The 17,184-nt window shown below is 36.7% G+C and overlaps 1 protein-coding gene across 1 annotated transcript in view; it reads left to right on the plus strand.

The window, feature by feature from the left end:
* Positions 1–6,496: 6,496 nt before the first annotated feature.
* Positions 6,497–17,184, plus strand: part of LOC131929062 (kelch-like protein 5) — a 60,931-nt gene continuing 50,243 nt past the window's right edge. The window contains exon 1 of the mRNA XM_059285252.1: positions 6,497–6,673. Coding sequence (XP_059141235.1) covers positions 6,582–6,673 — 92 coding nt within the window. The 5' untranslated portion in view covers positions 6,497–6,581. The remainder of the gene's footprint in view (positions 6,674–17,184) is intronic.

Here is a 17,184-nt window from a genome sequence, read left to right on the forward strand (position 1 = left end):
AAAAATTCTAATTATGTCTTTATTTAGTCCTATAGCGCTTACTTCCCTTTGATAAATTAGGCAAAACACAATTACTTCCCTTTATAAAACCATTGCATTAGTTGAAAAGCATTTACTTTTTAATTACTTTGTTTTGGTGTTGGGAAAAAAATAATTACATAATTAGCGGGGATTGATCAAGTGCAAATGTTTTAGGTATTTTACGGATAAGCTTGGAGTATTATAATTGTTCATTAAATTGAAACAGGCGCGTTCGTTTAAGTGAGTGCAAAAACTATGAATAAGTTGGGGGTACTATAGTCGTTTATTAAGCTAAAACAGGCGATTCTGCCCCGGGCGTTTATGTTCGCGTTAGTGTTTTCTTTGTGTTTAGGTGGGTTTGCGTTAGTGGTTGCGTTTTGATTTGGTTCGTTTTTGTTCTTTCTTTTTTCGTTTTTGTTTGTGTTTTTTTTTTTTGGGTTTGTATTTGTGTTTTTGGTTGGTTTTGCGTTTGGATTTGGTTTGTTTTTGTTTGCTTTTTCGTTGTTGTTTTTTTTTTTTTGGTATTGGTGTTTGTGGTTGGGTTTGTTGTTAGGTTTTTGTTTTCGTTTGCTTTTTTGTTTGTTTTTTCTTTGTGTTTGTATTGGTGTTTTGTGGTTGTGGTTGGGTTTGTTGCTAGGTTTTTGTTTTCGTTTGTATTTGTAATTGTGTTAGCGTTATGTTTGCGTTTTGTTGTTTTGGTTTTGGTTGGTTGTGGTTTGGGTGGAGCAATGCCGGGTTTATGATGATTACTAAACACACAGGTAATGGTCTTTAACAGAAAGGTTTTTCACAGAAGCCAGAGCAGGGCCTGGCCGGACGGCTAGTATATATATATATATATATATATATATATATATATATATATGGTGTGTGTATGTGTATACCGTGCCTGCTTTGGACGTGTGCTCATACTTTTTTTTGTTTAAAATCTTTGAATTATTTTCTATGAATTTTTTTATATAAAATACTTGATCTAGATTTTTTTTTATTTTTGTTTCATAAACGAACGAGTTTTAATTTTTTTTAATTAAAAAATCTCGCTTAGAGAAGTATCCTCGGTGTAAATATTGTAGGAGACAACTCGTAAAAACTTTACGGTTTTTAAAATGTGTTTTGGTTGTTTCCCTGGATAAAAAATGTTAGGCAATTGAGTCAAGTAATACCTTTAATTATATAAAAAATTTTGAGTTGAATTAAAATGTAATTCCGAATTCCCATAGTTTTTTCTTCTACAAACTAAACTTTTAATATATGACGCTGCCAAGTTTAGCTTTTAAGTTTAATCGTTGATGTTTATTTGTTTTAGACTAACTGTTTTGACGAACGTATTAACCTTACAATTTAACTTTCAAATTCAATTAGCTTCAACTTATTTTCCCGATTACCTCCCTTCTTTAAAAAAAAATATGTTTCTTTATCCAATTAATGGAGTGCTAATCTCACATGCAATAAGTAGGAAACTGGGTCACCGGAAGTAAGAGCCACCTAATTGACAAGATCGAAATGAAAAAAATGGCGGGACTTTGGCAGGTGGTTAACTCACACAGAGGGTGACTGGGCCTTGTCGAGAGGCGTCAGAGTCTGGTTTAAATCATGAGCAATCTGCTTAGCCATAGGTACAGATGATTAGACTTATAGGCTATTTCAGTCATGGCTAGGGTGACCGGGGAGGAAGAAGGAGGGGGTGGGATGATTTGGGGTGTAGGTGGAATTTCAAGTTTTGACTCTACTTTTTATGGGTTTAGTACTGTTTGGGAGCGAGTTTTCGTGGACGTATGTTGTGTTTGACAGTTGCAGTAGAGTGAGTCTCTTTCTGTTTACATGTTTACACTCGTACAAGGATATCGTGTGACCGTATTGATGGCAGTGCTTTTAATTATTTCAGTGTAGTGCTGTGTACTTGCAGAGTTATATCATTTGATGTCAAATCTTAAGTAAAGTTATTTTTTTCTTTTTCTTTTTTTTTCCTTTTTTTTTTTTGCGCTGATCTATAATTATAGAAATAATTAGCTAATTTTTTTTTAATAAGCTTGTGCTATTTAATCAATGACGTATAATTTATATAACCAGGTTAATTACGTATGCTGTTGCAATCAGCTTCACTAATTAGCCATAATAAAACATAACAAAATAAGCAATGACGTACAAGGGCGCCTTTGTCCTTTAGTTTGATTTTATTTCATTCTCGTGTGTTTTTTATCTCTCAGTTTTTGCTTGAGATTAATTACCAGGCCAAATTACTGGATGCAAGTAATTCGTTAAGCTTCACGTTTAAACCAAGCGCGAATCGCCCAGAGGCGTAGCTAGGGGGGGGCGGGGGGGCGGCCGCCCCGGGCGCCGACCCTATGGGGGCGCCAAAAGGGGTGGGACAAAAATTTTAAAGCTGATTTTATGCTGCAGTTTTGAATTATAAACTGTCTAAGTTAAGAAATGTAATGGCTACACGCCTTTACATACTGATTTAACTGTTTTCTACCTTGATTTCTTAATGTAAAACATATACTCTTAAGAAACAGTGACCGGCAAAACCGCTTTGAAGCTTTTCCTAGATGGGGGGGGGGGCGCTTTTTCGAGACTTAAAACGGAAGAATTTACACTAGATTGTTGAGTCGATAAACGTTACCACTATTAAAAGAAACCAATTGTATTAAAACGTATTGTACGATTGTTGAACTGTAAAATACGTTAGTGACTTTTATCAAGATGGTGCAGGGGGGCGCTTTTAGGCTAAATAAAATAGCAAAATTACACAGGATTCTGAGTAAACATTCTTTAGCTCTCAGAAAGAAACTAATTGTACTGTGCATTGTATAATTGCGTAACATTTTAAAAAAAAAGTTAGTTACGTTAAAAACCGCGCTACAAACTTTGTCCAAGATGGTTGTGATGAGTGTGTGTGGGGGTGGGGGGCGCTTTTTTCGCTAACAAAAATCGCAAGTATTTGTACTGGATTGGTGAGCAGATAACTCTCTTAACACTTAGTAAAGAAACCAAGTGTATTAACGCGTAATGTACAATTTCAATAGCCAGTTTTGTTAAAAAAAAAGACGCGACTAGTTCTTTGTAAGATTCTTACGATTTTCTCAACTTCAACGTGAGAGATCAGATACTTTAATTGATTGCATTTCATCTTACCTGGATCACTGAACTATATTAAAGAGAACTAAATATCACGGATTCTTGAATCCCTAAGCCACTAACCACCACTTTTTTCCATGCTCTTATTTCATTCTCCACTGTCTGTAATCTAGCTCCAAGCCATACAGTAAAAGAGACCACATTTAGTTATAGATCCTGATTGAATTTTTTTGACAATGCATTTGAATTCTACATTTTCTTAGAGTGTTAAAACTCGTTTTATTGCTGCTGATTATAATCAGAACGTCATGGGCTATCATTAAATTGATTGTTACTGCTTCTTCAATCAATACAATTAGTTCTGCATTTGTTGTTGACGTTGTGCGAGCAGTGTTTCTTCCAGACTTTTTTCTCCGGGGGGGCACTTGAAATTTTCGGGGGGGGGGGGGGAGGCGGTAGACTTTCTTCGGGGGGGGGGGCGGACACTGTTAAACGTATATATTTTCTATGTATAAATTATATAAATTTCATTTCGTTCGGGGGGGGGGGGGGGACCGGTAAAAAAAATTTCGGGGGGCTTAGCCCCCCCCTCCCCCCCCCCCCAAGAGATGTCTGGAAGAAACTCTGTGTGCGAGAAGGCAGGGCAAATCTGCGAAATCCAAGACTACGAACTGTTAACATCCGTTGGATTCCAGTTTGTTTTCTCTAGCTTGTTTTGTCATACCATCAACCAATCAACGAAATACCCATGTCGTATTCCAATGTGAACAATAAATATTTCTGATAACTTCTTCTTGTATGTAACTTGTGTGTCCTTACTCTAACAAACTTCGAATCCAACTATGTACCATATCACAACAGAGATCGTTCCAAAACTAGAACATAAAAGGCTGGTCTAAACATATTAGCGCAAAAAAAGTTAAACGCATCTTAATGGGAATTAAATTGTCGTAAAGTTTTAAGGAATGAAAATCATACAATGTAATTATTAAACCTTGTCCGGACTGTAGCATACACGCTTACACACACGCTTACACACACAAATACACTCTTACCCACACACAAGCTTATATATAAACACACTATCACACACATATAATTATACACACACACATGTATATATATATATATATATATATATATATATATATATATATATATAATATATATATATATATTCGGGGGGGGGGGGGGCGCCAAATTGAAAGTTCGCCCCGGGCGCCGGGAAGGGTCGCTACGCCTCTGGAATCGCCGTATTAGTATACTCTGGTGTCTTATATAACAAATAACAATACTGTGCTCTCTAAAATTGGTTTATATATCGATCTGGTTATCTTTTTGAATGTCGATTGTTGAATAATGGGCAAGGGTTTTTTTTTTTAAGTTTTAAAATTGTAAGAGCGTATGTTGGATCGATGCCAACTTGTATTTACAGTGGCGTAGCCAGGATCGTCTCAAGGGGGGTTTCCAATTTTTACCCGGGCACAAACTTTCTATTTGCACCCCCCCCCCCCCTCAAACTTTCGATTTGCACCCCCACTCAAACTTTCGATTTGCACCCCCCCCCCCCTCATACTTTATATATATATATGGGGGGGTTATGACCCCCCCTAACCCCCCCCCCCCCCTGTCTACGCCACTGTGTATTTATTTTATCGATCTTTGTGCCTTCTGTAGATTAATATTTGCCTATTCATAACAGAAAGTCGAGTGGTTTTTTAAAGACAGACTTTTGTTACTTAACAAATACAGACTTGTTATTTATCAACGACAGACTTTTGTGACTTATTGAAGACATTTGCAGTTGATCATAGCTAACCTTTATTATTTATCGAATACATACTTTGTCGATCATAGACAGACTTTTTAAAGTTCCTCTTTAGACATAGCTATCCATTGGGCAGATGAAGTAGAGTTCTTATGTTTCTAGAACTCGGGATATGAAGAAAGCTTGTGGTCAACACTGTCCCCAGCCGTCTTTACTTTCCCCAACATGAGTCAGGGCTGTGTTGTCTAATGGACGTCCTATAGCCACAAGTCAGAACAGAGATTTTAACTCGAAACTTTCGGGCAAGCAGCCAAACGCTCTAACATTCGCCCACGCGGTTCCATTTTGCTATTATTTTTAAAAACAAAATTTTGTGATTTTTTGAAGACATGCATTTGTGATTTATATAAGATAAGACTTTTGTTATTTATCCTCGACAAACTTGTTATTGGCCAAACGTGGGCGAGGTGATGGGTAAGTCTAGCCGCTCAGCAGTAAAAAAAAAAAAAAATCAACAATCACCACACAACTATGATTAGAAGCAAGACGTTTGGCTGTCCGCCACACTGACCTCTGTGGCTGAGACGGACATTACACGGGCCTGCACTGATTAAAGTGGTGTCTGGGCAACATTGCCGTTTGATCCGATGTAGACTTGTGAGATTTTATGTCAAACAGCCACCCCCTGCTCACAATAGACTAGTTCCTTACTCGTCACTACCACCCCCCCTCCCCCCACCGCAACAAAAAGAGAACCCGGTTGAGTAAAGCGAGATGTATTGTGTCGCCGACTTGGTTGTGGTGTGAGTTGAACAGTTTGTTTTGTTCACGTGTTTTGTCTGAAGTTCCAAACGACTTTGAGCTTTATCGCCAGTTACATTTCAAAGCTAGTTTGTTAATGCGAAAGTTATCAATTGTTTTCTAAGTTCTGCAGTCGATGGCGGGTTAGTGTTGAAATTTGTGGATTTTATCCCCCTACTTAATGTCGTAGATGTGGATTTAGTTAACCACATTGTTAAAGTTTAGGTGTAGCATAATTATGAATCTGGATATAGAGATCTAAAATCTAGATCAATATCAAATAAGTCACACAATTACCATAATCATTTAAAATTTTAATTAGTCGGCTATTCCAAATTCAGTATCCGTAGATGTACATACCAGAAAGGAAAAATCTCGATTTGGCCCGCCCAAAAAAAACCGAGTATCATTGTGTTAAAATTGTTGTCTAATAGGTATCCATTTCTGAAGAATATCTGTGGACATTCACATCAATAACAGTGTAGCTTTAAAAAAACAAACTCACTGCCTGAGTATTGTGACTCTGTTATTAGCAGCATAAACAATGATGAGTTGTAGATTGAAGATCTTATGAAGTTTTTGGACATTGAAAAAAAATGTACTTTCAAATGTTAATTTCTTCTATTCTCTGATCACACACTAAATCTGTGTCTCCTGGACGTTTGCGGTTTGTTTTGGATTTTTTTAAACTGTGAACTTGTGGACATAAATGATGACAGTCGTCTAGACGAGCGTCACTTGTTGTGTCTGGTTTAAACTCTGACTTCCTGTTCAAAACTTTTTTGGCGCGTGTTTTCGAGTGTCGGGTGTGTACGAGTGTGTAGAAGCTATGCTGGGCTAACACGTGTGTCGTGACACGCTGGACAGTGGCCTGGATATAGGGCCCAGCCGGAACTGACCGTTGGTGTGGACAATGATGATAGGCGACCCAGCGTACCTGAAGCTGAAGATTCTGTACGGCGGTGTTGGATTAAACCAGACGACTGTGGACATGGGCAGAGCACGGTAAGCCATAGGTGTCTTGTATCACAATATTGAATTCTCTAAACATGTCTTATTATGTTTTCTTACAACGAAAGAGACTTACTTTGATACATACTACATAGATCTACAAACAAAATACAAACACTGATACGTCATTACTTTCATAATAAATCTAGATCCTAGGTGCTCCATAAACATCTATAGTCTATGTCTGAAATATATATTATATATATATATATATATATATATATATATATATATATATATATATATATATATATATATATATATATATATATATATATATATATATATATTAGATACAGATCAAAAATTTTGATCTAGTAACTTATTTTTATAAAAAAGAAAATCTCAAAACATGATATGAATCTAGATCTAGACTCTAGAGAGCAATAATCTAGATCAATATCAAATAAGTCACACAATTTCCATAATCATTTAAAATTTTAATTTGTCGCCTATTCCAAATTCACTATCCGTAAGATGTACATACATGAGATGTACGATTACCTAAGTATTTTTAGCTAAATCTAGATCTCGGTAAAAATTCTATCTAGGTTGTGTTGTGTAATTTGTGCATTGACGGTTGTTTGGTATTATTTGTTTTCTTTTTAATAATGGCTATTTAAAAATAATGTGGTAGTTTTTATTTAATATAATGTGGGGATTTATTTTTAATCTCCGCGTATAAACTCAAAATTTAACAATTATTATTACAATATAAAATATTCTAAAAAAAATAATAATAATAAATTCCCACTCTAAGTCAGATAATTAAAAAACACTAAAAAACAATTCGAATCAAATCCTTTAATTAGTGCACATGTCATTGTTAAATGAATGCATGTAGTATTTAATTAAATCTATTTTAAAAATGTAATTTCGTCCTAGAAAAATCAAGTTAATGAGCACATGTTTTAAATTGATGTGTTTGTATGTATGTATGTATGTGTGCATATGTTTATTTCTTTTTCATAAAGATTCACCTGCTGCAAGACTTAGCGGCTAATTGCGTGTCAATTAATTTATCCTTTGATGTTATTTAAGACTTATTATTTTTGCCCGTTACTTGAGCCTCTATTACTTGTGTGCGTTGTGATTGTAATTTAGTCTACAGCATCCTTATATAAAAATTGTGACAGGCCTCTCGTTATGCTAAACAGCTATAATACATCAGAGACGTAGCGAGGGGGGGGGGGAGGGGGTGTACATATGTCCCCGGGCGCCGACCTTAGGGGCGCCAAAATGGGTTGTAAAAACAAATTAAAATCTCATTTTAGCTGCAGTTTTGCATTATAAATAGATGGGCGGGGGGTGCAAGTTAAAAGTTTGAGGGGTGGGGGGGGGGGGGGGGGTTCAAATTGAAAGGTTGTTCCCGAGGTGGGCGCAAAATTGAAAGTTTGTCCCCGGGCGCCGGGAAGAGTCGCTACGCCTCTGTAATACATACCAACACTTTCAACTAATTAGTTAATTCCTGCAATACCTTTGATGTCGTTTATTTTTTTAATTTACACACCTAACACGTTGCGCAACAAATTCTACATGCTAATCTTTTAATCACATTACTAGCTGTCCCATAACACAATCCATTGCGCTTTATACCTGAAGAACAATTACCTTATAATTATGTCTACATAAAAATCTCTTTGAAGAAAAATAATGTTGGCAGAGATAAAAAGCATTTTTATTTTCGTTGTTAAAAAATTAAAGCTCCTAAAATGATTAATTAGTATTTTTTTTAGAAGTTTCTAGATTGAAAAGATGAAAGGCTCACGTGAAAATACAGAGGCCTTCTTGCCTCTCTTGCAAATCTCCAAAGCCCAATTTTACGACATTCGTTACGTCGCCATGAATCGATTTTTAGCAATTACTACATGCATCAGAAGCATGCTGGGTTATTTAGTTTTTTTTCTTCTATTTCCTAATAGAAAAAGGAACGCGTTAAGTCAGTGATTCTCATATTATCGACACAGGGGCATAGTGTTAATTTCCTTGCAGATTTTGTGAAAACGAAACCCATTCTTATAATTTAAAAAATTGGTTAAAAAAATAATTCGCTAAATACAAATGATGGTTTATAAAAGAAACAAAAAATACGAAGCCATTATTTCAGGGGTGGGGGAAGCGCTGGTTTAACAAATGTAATGTTTAAAAATGGATGAATGACGGATTAAAAAATCCAGGAACCTGGTATGAAGATCCTGCCGTCCATTTTCCTCTCTCGTTAGCGTTGGGTCTTCCTGTATTGCCAATTCGGATAATGGGCGGAATTTTTTTTTTAATATCCGGATTGGCAGCGGAAATAACATGCGCGACGTGATGTACCACCCCCCCCCCCCCCTGTATCGTTGCACGGCCGGACATTTTTTTTTAAATTAGAAATCTTGCTCAAATAATTTTTTTTACAGCTCTGGTTATTAATTTTTTAAATATTTTTTTATTGTTATCATTATCTTTTTTTTTTATTACGAGGTTTTTCTTTAACTTTCGATTTTCGTCGACTAGAGGTGTTTATATAGCCAGTGTAGCACGTAACGATATCATTACATGATGTGTTTATCTATAAGTTTATGGTTAACGTAGGCCTAATGTTGAGCTAAGGTCGAAGTATGGTTTACGGTGATACTAGCTTTACGAGTGTATGGGTATGACACATTGACAAGTAACCTAAAATATTCTTCATTTTGAAAAGCTCGTATACATTTATCATTATTGCGATACGTTTTAGATGCTCCTTTTACATTAATAGTTTTGGATCTGCTTGTCTGTCTCTATAGAAAATTTTAATTTTTGAATATGTTCTACGCTATTACAAGAAGATATTGAAACGTTCGTATACATTTATAATCACTGTGATTAGTTTTTAAAGCTTCTTTTACTTATATAGATCTACGAGTCTATTTTCTATAGAAAGTTTTAATTATAAATCTGCTAGCCTTTTTAGAGAAGAATATTGAAAAAAAAATTGAATACATCTATCATAACTGTGATACGTTTTTATTTAATACTCTTTTTACATGTAGCCTATAGATCTTCGTGTATATTTTGTGTACTAAGTTTTATATGAAATCTACGAGGCTTTTTAAAGAACATTTTTGAAAAAATTGAATACATTTATCATGATTGCTATGCGTTTTTTAATGTTCCATGTACATATATAGATAAACCTTTCTATTTCTAAAGAACGTTTTAATTTGAAATCTACGAGGCTATTTTAAGAACATTGAAAACATCTAATACATTTATAATTACCACGATACGTTTTTAATGTTCCATTTACATATATAGAACAACGTTTCTATTTCTAAAGAAAGTTTTAATTTGAAATATACGAGGCTATTTTAAGAACATTGAAAACATCTAATACATTTATCATTACCACGATATGTTTTTTATGTTCCATTTACATATATAGAAAAACGTTTCTATTTCAAAAGACAATTTTAATTTAAAATCTACGAGGCTATTTTAACGTAAGAGTCGATACAGCCTTCGCTTAATGACACGTCTTCGTTGTGTGTGAGAGAGTGCACGGAAATGAACTGCAGCCGGGATTTATCCGGTGGCCGTCCCCGGGGGACATGTAGCATTCTTCAGCGACATAATAGTTTCATCATTTCTTCCCGTGACGACAGGCGATAAGCAGTGATTGGACCTGAGAACCCGTTATTGATTGATTTGGTTAGCCCTGGTCTGTTCCGTGCTGTAAGTCGGCCGTCTTTATATCTCCTTGTACCCTCGTCATCTTACCTCAGCTCAGTCTCATCATCTCACAACCTCCACACACCTTTCCCATCTCTACACACTAAGCTCATAACCTCCCCACACACCGCAACTAGCTTCATAATATCCTCACTATCTCCCTACATCCACACACACACACATCCCCACATCCAACCTCCCCACACCCTATCTCCCTACCTCCACACACACACACACACATCCACACATCCAACCTCACCAGACCCTCATTATCTGCCTACCTCCACACACATCCCCACACATCCAACCTCCACACACTCTCACCATCTCCCAACCACACCACACCCACACATCTCTCAACCTCCACACACCCACACATACACATCTCCCAACCTCCACACACCCCACACATCTCTCAACCTCCACACACCCACACATCTCTCAACCTCCACACACCCACACATCTCTCAACCTCCACACACCCACACATCTCTCAACCTCCACACACCCACACATCTCTCAACCTCCACACACCCACACATCTCTCAACCTCCACACACCCACACATCTCTCAACCTCCACACACCCACATCTCCAAACCTTCCCACACCCACCCCATCTATCAACCTCCACACACCCACACATTTCTCAACCACCCCACCATTTCCTTTTCACATCCGCCTGGTCTTTCTTGATTTTAAAAAAACAACCCATACCCCTTCCTCCCCCTCCCTTCCCAAGCTTTCTTTGACCACTACTCATCTAAGCCTTCACAAATCAGATTCAATGAAACCCCTCCATATTCCTACATAACTTTCTTTCTTTCCACCAACACTGAAAAATATCGACCTCCCCCCCCCCCCCAAAAAAAAAACTAAGTAAAAAGAACAAAAAACCCTATAACTAATCTTATAAGCAAGGGCCGCACTTTTGTAAAGTGCAGGTATGATTATATTATTTTGGTTATTGTTATTTCCTCATTAATTTTTTTAAATTATTTAAACAAATCCCAATTACTGGTTTTCATCGATTTTTAATTTATTCCTTCGTTACAAATCTTTTTTGTCCCTTTTCCCATTATATTTATTTTTTAAAGTGATTAGTTATATCTCACAATTTTGTTATCGATTGAAATTTTTTTTAATCAATCTCAGCATGGAGCCTTGAATTAGATGGAGGAGAAATAAAAAGGCTATCTGCATCCAATTACCCTCCCCTTTTGTATTATATCAAGTGTCTCCGGTCATGTGACAAGCTTCTTTGTTCGTGTTGGGCATGCTCACAATTATATGGCTAATCGCTGCTTTTTAGCCGTGTTTATTAAATTGTCACTTATCCCTCTCTTATAATACATAACCAGGCTACCATTACTGGTGAAGCGTTTTGATCGTATTTAACCTAAACTTAGCCTTAGCCTAATCTTAACCCTTACCTTATTCAAATACGTTTTCATTGTCATGACGCATTAGCCTAGTCCTAACCATAGCCTAATCTAATCTTAATCCTAACGTTCTTCGAGTTAGTCTTCATTGTTATCATTCATTAGCCTAATCCTAGTCATAGTCTAATCCTAGTCATAACCTTATCCTATCCATAGCCTTATCTTAACCCTTACATTCTTTAAGTACGTCTTCATTGTCATTACTCATTAGCTTAATCTTACCCATAGCCTGATTCTAACCATAGCCTAATCTTAACCCTTGCATTCTTTGAGAAAGTCTTCATTGCCATCACTAATCAGCAAGGCGAATCCATACCTTTACGGGCTGTTTATATCAAAGCTATTTCCGCACTTGTATGTAGCAAATATTGATTATAATGTCATCGTGTGTTTCTAATGCGAGAGGGAAAAAAAACTGCAATATCATTGCATTGGGACGGTGTAGAAGAGATTGCCATGAGTAGAACTGACGACACAATCCTATCAAATGTCAAATTAATAACCTGAAAAGTTTTCCCGAGGTTTTTTTTTAAAAATAGTATTTAGAAGCGCTTTAAAGTTAATAAGTCGACCAAGCTCCCGCGTCTATGACTCACGAGACTCCTACATAACATTCCACTATCGCCGAGTCACCATTGACCTGTGAGCGTCATTGACTCTTGCGGCTTGACGCTCGTACATCGCCCGCTGAGGAACCGGAAATCGAGTTTTAAAGTGAAACCAAATCTAAATTTTATCCCGAGCCCGTGGCCTCAAGGCAAAACTCCAAATTCAATCTAACCCGGGCCTGGGTTGTTGCAAGACTTGTGGGACGAACTGTTTGAATGTGGGACGAACTGTTTGAATGTGGGACGAACTGTTTGAATGCGGGACAAACTGTTTCAATGTGGGACGAACTGTTTCAATGTGGGACGAACTGTTTGAATGTGGGACGAACTGTTTGAATGTGGGACGAACTGTTTGAATGTGGGACGAACTGTTTGAATGTGGGACGAACTGTTTGAATGTGGGACGAACTGTTCGAATTTGGGACGAACTGTTCGAATGTGGGACGAACTGTTTGAATGTGGGACGAACTGTTCGAATGTGGGACGAACTGTTTGAATGTGGGACGAACTGTTTGAATGTGGGACGAAATGTTTGAATGTGGGACGAACTGTTTGAATGTGGGACAAACTGTTTGAATGTGGGACGAACTGTTTGAATGTGGGACGAACTGTTTGAATGTGGGACGAACTGTTTGAATGTGGGACGAACTGTTTGAATGTGGGACGAACTGTTTCAACGTGGGACGAACTGTTTGAATGTGAGACGAACTGTTTGAATGTGGGACGAACTGTTTGAATGTGGGACGAACTGTTTGAATGTGGGACGAACTGTTTGAATGTGGGACGAACTGTTTGAATGTGGGACGAACTGTTTGATTGTGGGACGAACTGTTTGAATGTGGGACGAACTGTTCGAATGTGGGACGTTCCTGTGGACGCAATCATTTTTACTGCAAGAATACTCTACCTTTCTACCTCTGTCTTATTTTAACAAGATAAAAATGTTTTGTAGTGAATTTATGTATCTAAAATCAATAAGAGCATAGTAGTTGTTTATTAACTTACGTACCAGTAATTCGGTTTATTTTATTTTTTTAGAAATCTGGCAATTTTAAACCGGGGAGGGGGGGGGGGGTGGGTAGACTTATTAAGACACTATATGGCTTATTTGAATTACAAACTGGTATATTTTGCTTTCAGTGTCGATTGCTTTGACAACTTTTCGAGTAGTCAGACACATATAATGAAAATTGCCATTTTTGTTGTGATATCAGCTAAACAAAATCTTAAAAACGTCAGAGTAATTTGAGCTAATCGAACAAAGTGGTTTAACTCCAAATAACCAGGTTACTTGAGCTTAATGAACCAGTTGGTTTGAGCTCAATAAACAAGATGGTTTCAACTTGCCGAACCTCCACACAGAAAGATTTCACTGGCCAAGTGTGGTAAAACTAGAATCCCTTGTTACAAGACCTGACCACACACCCACAAGCAAACCCACAGACATTTTGACGAAAAAGCTTTTTAACTAGGACCCCTCGCTGTAAATTTGGTCACTGACCAGCTATGATAAAACTAGAACCCCAAGTTTCAAGACCCTACAACAAATCCAAAAACAAACCCACAGACATTCTGACAAAAAAGCTTTCTAACGATAACCCCTCGCTGTAAACGTGGTCACAAATCCACAAACACAACATACGTTCTGATGAAAAAAAACTTTTTAACTAGGAACCCTTGCTGTAACCTTGGTCACAAATCTACAAGCAAACCCATATATATTCAAGAAAAAGTGTTATGCAACTAGAAACACCTACTGTAAAACGTGATCACAAACACACTAAAAAACCCACGGATATTTAAGAAAAAGCTTTGTAAAACTAGAAACCCTAGCTACAAGGACGGTAATGCTCTAGAGATTCTCTCATTTACCCCCCTTTGTTTCCCCTCTGATTGGTTATATATGGGTCTAAACGCTGAAACGTCAAGTTAATATAAATTATACATCATCTCGTCCACGCTTGCTTGGCTTGACAAATCAACCGTGCATTTCTTTTTCAACCAAACGCTGTCAAGCGTGGAGAATTATACACGCACCAGCGGCGTTGTGTATGATTGGTTAAGCTGAAACGGAAAAATAAAAATTTGATGTAAATTCGGTTATATTTTAGGAGAATTTCCAAGACTAAAACTTGCAATCAACGTATATAAAAACAGAAATGGAATACATTTTTGGAATTTTATTTTTATGAATATTTTTTTTTTCAAAATTGCTTACACTGTCTACGGTAAACTAATTGTATGTGAAAAAAACCAATTCGCAAAAAAAAAAAAAAAAAAAAAAAAAAGCATATTTCAAGTTATATTTTTTAACACTACCTAGCAAAAAAAAAACCTCAACCTAACCCCAACCCAACACAATAGTATTTTCAACACTAAATTTCGCAATACTGCTCTTTTTAAATAGAAAAAGATATGTTTGAAGCCGTATTGATTGTCCACAAAACTTACAATCCCAATTTATATTTAAAAATACTGTAATTAAACTCAAGATCTTATATTTACTTTTAAAGTTCTAAACAAATAATTTACCCGCAAATTCTTGCTGTATCGTATGGATAACGTTTGCAACTTTTTCGGATAATCATGTTCATGACCAGTAAATAATATCGATACTACTAATAAGTGTATATTTGTACATTGGTTTTAACTTTCTGCAATACTAGCTACTCGATTACGGCGTTACATTAAATAGAAAAAAAAATTAATTAAAAGATTGTCTTAATGAACCCAGTTTCAGATAAAATGGAGGTCTGTCTGTGTTGTGGTAAAAGGAATCATAAGGCAGGAAGTTCCAATTTTAACGCGGAGACCTTTTTTTTTTGTTTCCGTTTAAGAATCCACGGGTCGACACTGTCGTCCCGTTGTTATACCGTTGATGTCTGACACGTCTGCTAACGTTTCGTGTCTGATTAGCGCAATGGTATCAGACTTTCGGAGACAGGCGCCACAGGAAGTCCCGCAGTCGATAGATATAATGTGGACTAGGGCATGTCTTAATGGTGGGGGCAGCTCCTTAGTTTTCACCCTAGTCTTCCTACCTCACTGACACGTTCGATCTATCTATCTATCTATCTATCTATCTATCTATCTATCTATCTATCTATCTATCTATCTATCTATCTATCTATCTATCTATCTATCTATCTATCTATCTATCTATCTATCTATCTATCTATCTATCTATCTATCTATCTATCTATCTATCTATCTATCTATCTATCTATCTATCTATCTATCTATCTATCTATCTATCTATCTATCTATCTATCTATCTATCTATCTATCTATCTATCTATCTATCTATCTATCTATCTATCTATCTATCTATCTATCTATCTATCTATCTATCTATCTATCTATCTATCTATCTATCCAGTGGCGTAGCCAGGATCGTCTCAAGGGGGGGGTTCCAATTTTTACCCGGGGACAAACTTTCGATTTGCACCCCCCCCCCCCTCAAACTTTCGATTTGCACCCCCCCCCCCCCTCAAACTTTCGATTTGCACCCCCCCTCAAACTTTCGATTTGCACCCCCCCCCCCCTCAAACTTTCGATTTGCACCCCCCCTCATACTTTTTATATATACCGAGGGGTCTATGGGGGGGGGGGGGGGTTATGACCCCCCCTAACCCCCCCCTGCCTACGCCACTGTATCTATCTATCTATCTATCTCTCTGTCTCTCTGTCTCTCTGTCTGTCTGTCTGTCTGTCTATCTGTCTATCTGTCTGTCTGTCTGTCTGTCATCTCTCTAGCCATCCATCCATTTCTAGCTCTATCTTTCTTTCAACCTGCCTGTCTGTGTGTCAGTCGGTCTATCTGTTTGATGGATACATAGATAATATTGATCGCTTGTATAATGGATTTATATATCGATTGATTATATATAATTTATATATATATACATCAATAAATATATATATATAATATATATATATATATTATATGATATAATATTATATATATATATATATATATATATATATATATATGTATTATATATATGTATATATTATGTATATATATATATATATATATATATATATATATATATATATATATATATATATATATATATATATATATATATATATATATATATGTATGTATATATATATATATATATATATATATAATATATATATATATATATGTGTGTTTGTGTGTGTGACTGCCAAAGTTTTTGCGGTGGCGAACCTTTTCTATAAAGGCCAGTTGAAGCGCCACCCGGATACAATAGTAGAAAGACAAATGTAACCAACAAAAACTGCATTCTATAGTATACATTTTTTAAATGTTACGTATAAACCGGTGACGCCTTAAAAAACTTATCATTTAGGGGTCGCGAGTCATGATATGGGGACCCCTGAATTTATGAGACACAGTTATGGACGGACGCCATTCCCTGGCCACGTTAACCTAGACTCAAAGATCCCTGATCTCTCTAACTGGCGTCCTGATCAATTTCAGCGTTTTATCAAATTTTGGACTCTTTTCCTGATTTTTTTTACCTTCCTTTTAATCTTCCTCTTTTGATGGTTAAATCTACAAGTCTACATTGGAACCGAAAATGCCATCTGTTTTAACCCGTGTTTGCCCACTCTGCCGTGCTGGAATTAGAGCAACGCTTGAAATCGTCTTTAACTTAGTTACTCGGGTTCTGACCAGTTTTCTGGCGATGGTTCGGGGGGCGGGTGTTGACCGGCGGTATCGATTTTGCCCAGTGATGTACGGTATCGTTAAGTAGGGACTTTCACGC

This window comes from Physella acuta, unplaced genomic scaffold (genome assembly GCF_028476545.2).
Source record: "Physella acuta isolate Inbredline_101_S28 unplaced genomic scaffold, ASM2847654v3 ptg001588l, whole genome shotgun sequence".
NCBI lineage: Eukaryota > Metazoa > Mollusca > Gastropoda > Physidae > Physella > Physella acuta.